At 33.8% G+C, this 9367-nt stretch overlaps 1 protein-coding gene across 1 annotated transcript; it reads left to right on the top strand.

Moving 5' to 3' along the window:
- The first annotated feature begins 6212 nt into the window (after positions 1 to 6212).
- Rad17 (Rad17 checkpoint clamp loader component) lies at positions 6213 to 8517 on the top strand. The gene is made up of 9 exons (XM_018503807.1): positions 6213 to 6227; positions 6568 to 6961; positions 7035 to 7191; positions 7278 to 7400; positions 7472 to 7650; positions 7711 to 7800; positions 7867 to 8057; positions 8125 to 8243; positions 8349 to 8517. Exons 1-9 carry the CDS (start codon positions 6213 to 6215, stop codon positions 8464 to 8466), a joined length of 1386 nt encoding a protein of 461 aa, XP_018359309.1. The 3' UTR covers positions 8467 to 8517.
- The last annotated feature ends 850 nt before the right edge of the window (positions 8518 to 9367 follow it).

The raw sequence follows: 9367 nt of genomic DNA, 5'->3' as shown, positions 1-9367 counted from the left end.
TGTGTGAACATAACACAGATACAGAAAAGTTAACGTTGTCAGTCCCCAAAATGTAAATTTTTTAGACTTTCAATTCAAAGTCATCATTTGGAACCAAGCTTTTAGAAATCATTTGATGAATTCTTAATATACTACTCGCACTAATTGAGTTTGCATATGCATATATTTATACATACGCTGTCTATGCAATAATTATATTATAAATACTATACGTTTTGGTGAAATGAAAGTGTTACGAAAATTGATTTAAATCGTATTGATTTTGCATAATGAGAGGAATAATAAATTGAGTGACTTGTATATATAAATAGAGAATTGAAATGCACCGGCTGTTTTTATCAATTAATCAATCAAACGAATTAGTAAATTGTATTGATGGTTGTTCTTTATTTCTTAAGTCGATAGTCGATCACTGTAGACTGTTCACAAAATGCATATTCGAAGGATGCTGAGACGGCTTTCGTGCGAACGCAGAAAATTGTTATGTTTGTGTCCTAATCCTGTCGTCCTGAACATACTAGTCACGTATTGAGCCCACGTACTATATCACACATTGTTTACAATAGAAAAATCAAGATAGGTGATACAGTTATCACGATACAATAAGCAATAAGTTTGAGCGAAAGTGAACGGTAGTAGCGTTGATTAGGAAGATGAAAGAGAAAAAGAAAATGCCTTTGAAAGGCAAGAAAGGCTGTAATTCTCGTCGTCACATGTAACTTTTATTTCTTTATTGACGGATATACGTTATTACTTGAAAAATCGATACACTCTTAAATCACGAGTATAACGTATTTAATATTACACACAGAAACACATGATACCGAATATTTTACTCGTTCGAGCGCCACGCGCAGAAATGTCTTTCAAAACATCTGGGTTGCACAATATCGACACATTAGTTTTCGAGATCGAGGAGAAAATGGGAGTGGATTTTGCGTAACGTTAATCGTAATAGGCGTACATAGTAAAGCGCAAATGATTTCGCTACGGATAATACATCCATGTAATCTTTTGGATTTTTCCCGTCTTTCTTTGTCTTCCCATTGTTACGCCAATGAAACCCGCTTTGCTATTTAGACAGGGCATAAATCCAAAAAAATTAAAATTATACGAAGATTGGACTTCGTATCATCGATCGAGATTACTATTAACGTATCGATATATCTTATGAACGACACTGAAATGTTGATAGTAACAAAAAGTTAAATGCTACAATATCACTTGTTAATAAACTTCTTGATTTTGCAATATGAATAATGACTAGGAAATTCATGGGACTAAATAGTAGGGAATAAAGTCTTGTGTCTTGAGAGAGTAATGGTTAAATTCTTAATTAACAAAAAGAGACACATCGAGACGTTGCTTCTGTGAAGGCACAGTGATAGCAAAAGCTGACAATGATTCTTAAACGAGGCGACAATCGAAAGTCTCTGCGTCTGTTCGATAGCGAATTCATCTGAGAATGAACGCGATCGCGTTCGATTTATAAGAAAAAAAATCAATTATATCTAATTACGCATCTCTTCTCTTTTTCATTTTTTTTAGATTCTTGATGGGAATTGGAGTCTTCAAATTTTGAGACTTTGATTTAATATTCATTTCTTTATCTTTTTTAGACTTCTGTTTCCTTTATACGAGAAAGAGTCTATTTGTGATTTTTTATTTTTTTTTTTAATTTTTTCTTCATCCTTTCTTGAACGTACTCAGCGCGATCGACGTCAGATCTCCTTTCTCGTTTGTATTAATATTCGGATGTACAACGAAACTACGCACGTTAATGTTTTTCAAGTTACCATGAACAACCGAGAATGATTTACTAACGAGACGAAAGGAAACGTTTCTAAGTGAAGGGAGAAAAAAGAGAAGAGAATGATCATTGGACAGACGAGGGACAGTTGTTAGCACAAATAATTTCCTATCGATTTATCAGTCGCGATATAATAATAGATATGTACAGGCGAGAGAAAATAAACTGCGTGCTCATTAATTGTACATACTTTCATAGTTCGATTTTAAGCGATTTAGATGTACCTGTAGGTTTTTAAGCCAATAACTATAGTGTAAGCTATATAAACCTTTATATAGCGCACGAGTAACGAGATAAGATCTTAGATAAGTTTATACATCTTAGATAAGCTAAATATACGATCGGCTTATATGTTATGCAGGCTTCTTTCTCGTGGCGTGGTTTAGCAATCGTTAAATATGGGAGGAAAATACGGAAATACTGAAGTAAAACGTTGATATTCGAAAAGACAAAAAAACGAAGTACTCGACGCCGATTTTTCTCACTATAATTGCACTGTTTCATATCTAATATACGTTATCGTGCAACGTTGTTCCCTCCCCCCCCCCCCTTTTTTGTACTAGAGACAGAAATGTAACATAATGTAAATAATTTTTATCCAAAGTTGATGAGAGCCACGCCACGAGATCGACCCCGAAATGTAAAAAAAAGATTATATATTATACATACGTATATATATATATATATATGCATATATATGTATATATTACATATATATGTATATATATATATAAATTCTTACATTGTTACTTATATACCGCTAAAATCTTAATTTTACATTTAAGGCTTATGCTAAAAAGCGGGTGGGGTTTATTGGTTGCTTAACTATAAGAAAATGTATAAAAAATATTTCATATAAAGATTATACACTAGATCGCAAGAAATGATTATGTTTATCAATGTGGAGATGGGATGCGTTTTGAGGAGGGACCGTAATATTTTTGAATCGTCGTTTCGTTTTCACTGAATTTATTTTTCCTACGTAGATTTTTAAGATCTTTATCTTTTTAGATCTGTTACTTTAATTCTGTATCTTTTTTTTCGCCTTTTTTCACATTGTTGTAATCTTTCAATAATTTGACTCGCTAAACTCGCTCATTTGCCCAATGATATAATCTCTTTCTTGAATAACATAGCTCTACAAATACAATTATATTTATAATGTTACCATTTTGTATTAGTGCCATTTTTATATACCTTTATACGTAGCTCTCGGGGTTTTTTTTTAAGACGGAATTTGTTAGTAAGATCCCTCCTTGAACGAACGCAGGAATGCGTAATTTTATTGAAAGGCATCCTCGACGGTGTGAGAAAAGACGAGCGCAAATTTCATTACACAGACAAATCCGAACGTTTTGCTAATCGACATCGATCAGTCGTCAATCGCGATCCGATCTCAAGAAATAACATTACTTATTATTACGTAATGTGTTATTCATGATACATTGATATCATTAGTAATTATATACTATTTCTCACTTTATCTCGTTATCCATTGAGTGCCCGTTATAACTTAAAGATACAGGAAGATTGAATTGCTTCATCAACTTCGAAAAAAAGTTTCTTCAACCTCACATATGCAGTCATTGATCAATTACTATTGAATCGACGAGATCGCGTTGCGTTTGTGCAAAATTATACAAAAATCTAGTCGCTTTAACTGATTGCCAGCGGAGCCCTCCCCTCGGTATCTTTTGTGAAATCGAAAATGATACGATCAAATTTTTCGACAACGATTCGTCGCCAATGAAAAGCGACTGATCGATTTGAGAATCTTTGAGATCTCATCAGTGTCCGGAGTTTAGCTTCACAGACACTACCAGAAGTAAGATGAATGTATCTATTAGTTAGTGGACATGACTCGGTTATTGGACGAAGTATTTTAAATATTAAGCTTCTAACGATATGTACTTCTTCTTACGTTAGGCCTCTGGCCTGTGTTACACCTTTCTCATATGCTTGTGATGCGTACGCTGATTATTTAATTGCCATGTACTTCTCAGCTACTCTATTTCTTGTGGTCGAGTATGGTGACGTCTTTCGCCTGTGGTGCGCATGCTGATTGTATGTATACAGTCATATGGCACCTACATTTAACGATTTTGAACGACGAAATTTTGTTAGATGTTAGAGAAGTGTTCTTGACGAAGATACTCTCGGTAGGTTGTCGCTTCCTTCCGAGAGGAGACACGAGCTTATAAAGATACTATGGTTTTTTTGGGAATCGAACCCGGGATCTCTAGCTGCTTTGCCTCGCTCGCTCTCAAATGATATACAATTCTAAATAAATTTGTTTATAAACATTGAATAAAACGAATTTATTTAGAGTCGTACATATCATTAAAAGCTTGACATTAAAAATGTTTGATATTTTGTCCAATAATTGAATCATGTCTACTAACTGATACATTTACTTTACCGATTTGCGATAGATACTGGGCAAGAACATCGGAAAGGGCATAACTTTCTTCGGGCCGCATTTCCGTTTGCGTACAATAGTGCCTTTGAAAAGAACTTGACTTCCGGAATGTTATAAAAAGTCGCATTACTCATGCATTTTCAGATAATGCACAATAAAAGAAGAAAATAAAGAGGAAAGAGAAAAAATAATAAGCGCCGCAAATTTAACTAGAATACGTTTAGAGGATCGCTAGGGAGAACTCTCGTAGAAAACCGGTCGGTCCTTCGGGATGCTAGATGGGACCGACGAATAAAGGATAAACTACCAAGTCCAAGCCTTTCGTTGAAGATATATAATGCTACATATTTTTTCAAATTCCAACACGGAGCTGCCTGGATCGGCAGGAGCCTCGAGGATTCTTGGGAGTGAGGATGAGAAATACCAGTCCGACCAATCCACGTAGCTTCGCAGGATATATTGAGCGCATCGCGCTTCGACTGTAAATAAAAAAAAAACAAGAAGGATACATACTTATATACACGTACGCTTATACACACAGAGTAAATTGCTAATGAACGCCGGCTTAGGGACTCGGGAAAAGAGATTACAATTCGTAATCGGTACGCAAGGGCCTCAAGGGGTCCCGAGACGAGTGTATGTATTGTATGACGCGTGTAGGATGGCTTTTGTGAATGCGGGCGCGTAGTCGACAGAGTTGTAATGTTTGTGAATACATAAAATAAAACGATCAAAAAAACCGAACACAGTCCCTTGTATCGTACCTTCTCCGTCCTCGGAAAATATCCTAGAGAGTTCGATATTGTAATTATTATTCGTAACAAAATTGAAATTCAAAGACTACATCTTGTTTCCTCAGGACGACGACTCTGTATATATTACCATCTTTCTTATATTACCAACGCGTTTGTATATTGTTTTTCTGCTTATCCACAAGAAGTTTGTCTTACAATTTTACCCTCATAAAAATATACTACTAGTGTCACTAATGCAATAACTAAATTCGATAAAAAATTTCATTAAAATTTTAATGAATTTTCTTATACGCTAGTAGTATATTTTTATGCGGGTAATAAGTTATTTTCTGAAAAAAGGCTTTCATATTAATTTTTAGTAGTGGTTGTACTTATCAATGTCGATGCCATTGTAATATTTTTGAATTCGCGTAATAGAATATATTTTTACATGTAGAAATTATATTTAAAATAAGTTATTAATATTAATTAGAGAGAATTTTGCAAGATAATATTATTAATGTATTATTTATAGCATAATTGAGTCTGGCCACCAATTGTATAAAATGATGTAGGTATATGATACAATAATATACTAATATACAGGGTGTTTGGTAAAAACCGTAACAACGCTTAAGGATTATAGATTTCTGAGATTATTTTGAGACGAAAATTCTAATATACCAAAATGTCGAGGTTTTAATAGTTTTTGAATTGTAAGCTAAAAGCATTTCAAACAAATAGCATTTCTAATAAATAAATAATTTTGCTGTAAGTATTAATTTCATGTGTTAAATTAATTCGAGTAATCAAGTTAATCGTGAATTTAGTAAATTTGAGATCGTTTTTACGCTTCTGGAAGAATTAAGGTATATACAAAGATTCCTGTTTATAAGAAGAATGAGAATTAAATTATGAAACAAAAAAATTGTTTAAAAGACTGAGACATAATAGAAAAATCAGAGTTTAATTTATAACCCTATAATGTTCGTATTAAAAAGAAAAGAAACTTTGTAGATATCAAAGTATTAATTATGCAATTCCTGTATTGTGTACAGATATAATATTCAAATGGAAGAAAGGCTGACAATATTTATGACACTATTGGCAGTATTGGTTGCTATTGGCATTGTGAGAATCATATGGGACATGCTTAGAACATATGTTTTAAGGAGACATGAGACTGATGCGAGACAATCTTTCAAGCTCATTAGAAATATGATTATGACAAAATTTATATGAAAGAAACATGGTTGAATCGAAGGTAAATATCAAAAATATTTTGACAAATATTATTTAAAGCTGTGTTATTCGAGTGAAATGTGAGTAATCTTGCCTTATTTCATCCTAACCTAAACGCTGTATTAAGTTTGTTTGCATCGCATGTTCCACATGCTTATCATAGCTCCTACTCACTCCAACGAGGCTCGTTGAAGTGAGTAGGAGCTACGGTAGGATAAAAGCATGTTGGAACATGTGATGCGAACAAACCTTTTGTTCTTACCTTTATCTTCACATCTTATTTAAAATACAAAACATTTTCGTTTTAATAACTTAAGTGTTAAATTTAATTGCTCGAGTAACTGAATTGTATTTCTTTGCAGAAAACTAACACTTGGTGCGTTCCATCATTTGATTGCGAACCTGCAAATAAACCCTTAGTAAAACATACCAATAGAGCAGAATTAGATAAAACTCTGTTTGACAGGTCATTTACGCAAAGTAATTTCAAGAAGAGAAAGCATGAAACCAGCTTATCAAAGTTGCTTCAGGCCTGCGAGCCTCAAAGGCTGTCTGAATTGGCAATTAGTAAACAGAAACAGAAAGAAATCTCTAATTGGCTTCAGAACAAGACATTGAAGGGACAACCTTCCATGCTGATCCTTTCTGGACCTTCCGGCTGTGGTAAAACTGCAGCTATAAAATTACTTGCCAAAGAAAATAGGTTTGATGTTATAGAGTGGATTACGCCGGTTGATCCGGCTGAAGATGAAAATAGTAACTATCACAATTTCAAATTCAAGCTTCTTTGTGATATATAACTTGATTCATAATTTCGAATTGTTTTTAGAACACATAATGCGACAAGGAGACAGATTCGAGGATCACCTGATACGCGCAACACGTTATCACACAGTATTGGGTGACTGTTTAAAACAATTGTTCCTTGTTAAGGATATCCCAAATGTCTATCACGAGGATTACAAAAGCTTCTTCGCACTTTTGGAGTAAGCAACATTTGATCACTTTGTAACGAACCGTTCAATGCTTTAATCAAACCATTGTGATATATTTCTTTACAAAAAATATCTAGAAAATATTTTCTAATGGGAAGAGAACCTGTGATATTCGTTTTTACGGAAACTGGCAATTCAAGACTGATGCACACTTTGTTTCCACCTGATACAAGGATGAAGTTTGGCATTGACATCATCAAGTGAGTCAATTATAATTTCTGAAAGATTAAACGCCTCTCTGGTTCTCTTTAATTGTGATTTATTTATACAGTATAAACGCAGCCACAACTACCTCGATGAAGAACGTGTTGAAACGGGTATCTAATACATTGAATTCCATTGCTGGCAACATGCTGCATGTCTCTCAACGACACATCGACGAAATATTGTCCAACAGCATCGGCGACGTGCGCAGCGCTATTCTAAATCTAATTTTTGTTTCTCTCAGAGGTATATGCACTAATAATTGAACCAGTAAGTATGAATCTGCATTGTTTTTATGATTGTTAGTGCCCGAGAGACACATCAAAAGCGAATGCGGAATACGGGAAGAAACTTTGGGTCTGCTACATGGCGTCGGAAGAGTCATAAATCCGAAAAGTAATTAGATTTTACTTCTGGATTTGCCAAACTTTCACAAATTATGATTTATATTTAATATTTTAGGACAATCATATGAAAATTCTTTCAAGTTTGTACACGATCCTGAAGAAATAGCAGCATTCTTCCAATCACAGTCAGTGGTGTTCGTCAAATTCCTGCAGGAGAATTATCTGAATACTATAAGAACTTTGGAGGAAGCCGCAGTAGCGTCTGATATATTGAGCTTGGCTGATGTTCTAAATTCTGAATGGCGTGTAAGTTCGATTAAAACATCACTTTTGTTACGAAAAATTATTATTATTATATTTCTTAATACAATAGGATCGCAATTTGAATAAAGTTGCATTATCGTACTGCATCCGTGGTTTGATGCTAACGAATGAGAAGCCTGTAACTAACTGGAATCCAGTGAGAAAACCGCGGGATGATCACAGTAACGTGCAAGTATCAGAATATATGTATTAATTATTTAAATTATTTTAATCAATTATATTTACCATTGTCGACTGTGTATTTTATATTTTGACGTATATGTCTACTTACAGACGAAAATGTTTGGTGATGGCAGAAACGCGCTGTTATGAAGCTATAATTAAAACCACTCCGAAGGAGACAAACAAAGCATTGGATGAAAATGAGGAAATAATTATCGAAGAAGATTAGACGTTGCATTACATATCAAATATTCCTCATATTCTCCCTCTTTACATAACTCCTCCCTTTTTCTTTTGCTAGAAAATAAAAATATTAATATTAAAAAATTTGTTACTTTAATTATAGAAAAATAAAGTTAATTAAATATTAGAATAAAATTAATTGAATAAAATTTGAAAAAAAAAAACAAACTAAAATTAATTAACGAGTTACAAAATGTTGCATAAGAGAGATTTATTGTTCAGTGTAGAAGCGTCGACTGTGTGAGAGGTGAGGTGATTATTAATTTTCAAATTATACATACGATAATTTAATCATTTATATAATTTTAGCTTGAGTTCTCATTGCCATTCAGCTTTCTAACTTGGTGAGTATGTGACTTACCTCACAACAGTTAACGGTTCAATTTTGAGAGGAAAAACGTTGGAGATATTATTTTGTTATGCAATATTCCAACCGTTGTGCTAGGGGGAAAGATTGCTGATGAAGACTCAAACCATGAGTGGCAACGTTCAAAGTCAAGGTTTATATTTTCAATATTAAGAAGAATTATGCTAATTGATAACCAGCATTGACTCCTATTGCCTATACTGTGTATGTTATATGTTTTTTCTAAATTGTTCTAAAATTAATTAAATACCAAGAATCGGTCATAATAGCTGCACTGAACAGAAAATACTGATTAGTAAGTGCTTAGTGATAGATTCTTTAATATGATTGGTTCTTACCTTTAGTTCTTTACTGGATATAAGTGTATGAATCAATCATATTAAAGAATCATTAATGGGTGCATTCAGTGGACTCAACTGCTGAACGCAGCCATTCAGTAGGTACTACGACCTCTCACTGAGTGGATTACTAAGCTCAGCGACTGGTTTCTGAATGCATACATAGGCTACGTTCGGCGTCG

The sequence above is a fragment of the Trachymyrmex cornetzi genome, unplaced genomic scaffold (genome assembly GCF_001594075.2).
Source record: "Trachymyrmex cornetzi isolate Tcor2-1 unplaced genomic scaffold, Tcor1.1 scaffold16, whole genome shotgun sequence".
NCBI classification, from domain to species: Eukaryota; Metazoa; Arthropoda; class Insecta; order Hymenoptera; family Formicidae; genus Trachymyrmex; species Trachymyrmex cornetzi.
Note: the sequence above shows the minus strand (reverse complement) of the source record. Positions and strands in the feature narration are given on the sequence as shown.

What these genes read in the sequence shown, in the direction of transcription:
- Rad17 (XM_018503807.1), top strand. An exon ending in AGCTTCTTCGCACTTTTGGA is followed by an intron (nt 7,192 to 7,277) that starts GTAAGCAACATT and finishes AAAAATATCTAG; the next exon opens with AAAATATTTTCTAATGGGAA. An exon ending in AAGAGTCATAAATCCGAAAA is followed by an intron (nt 7,801 to 7,866) that starts GTAATTAGATTT and finishes TTAATATTTTAG; the next exon opens with GACAATCATATGAAAATTCT.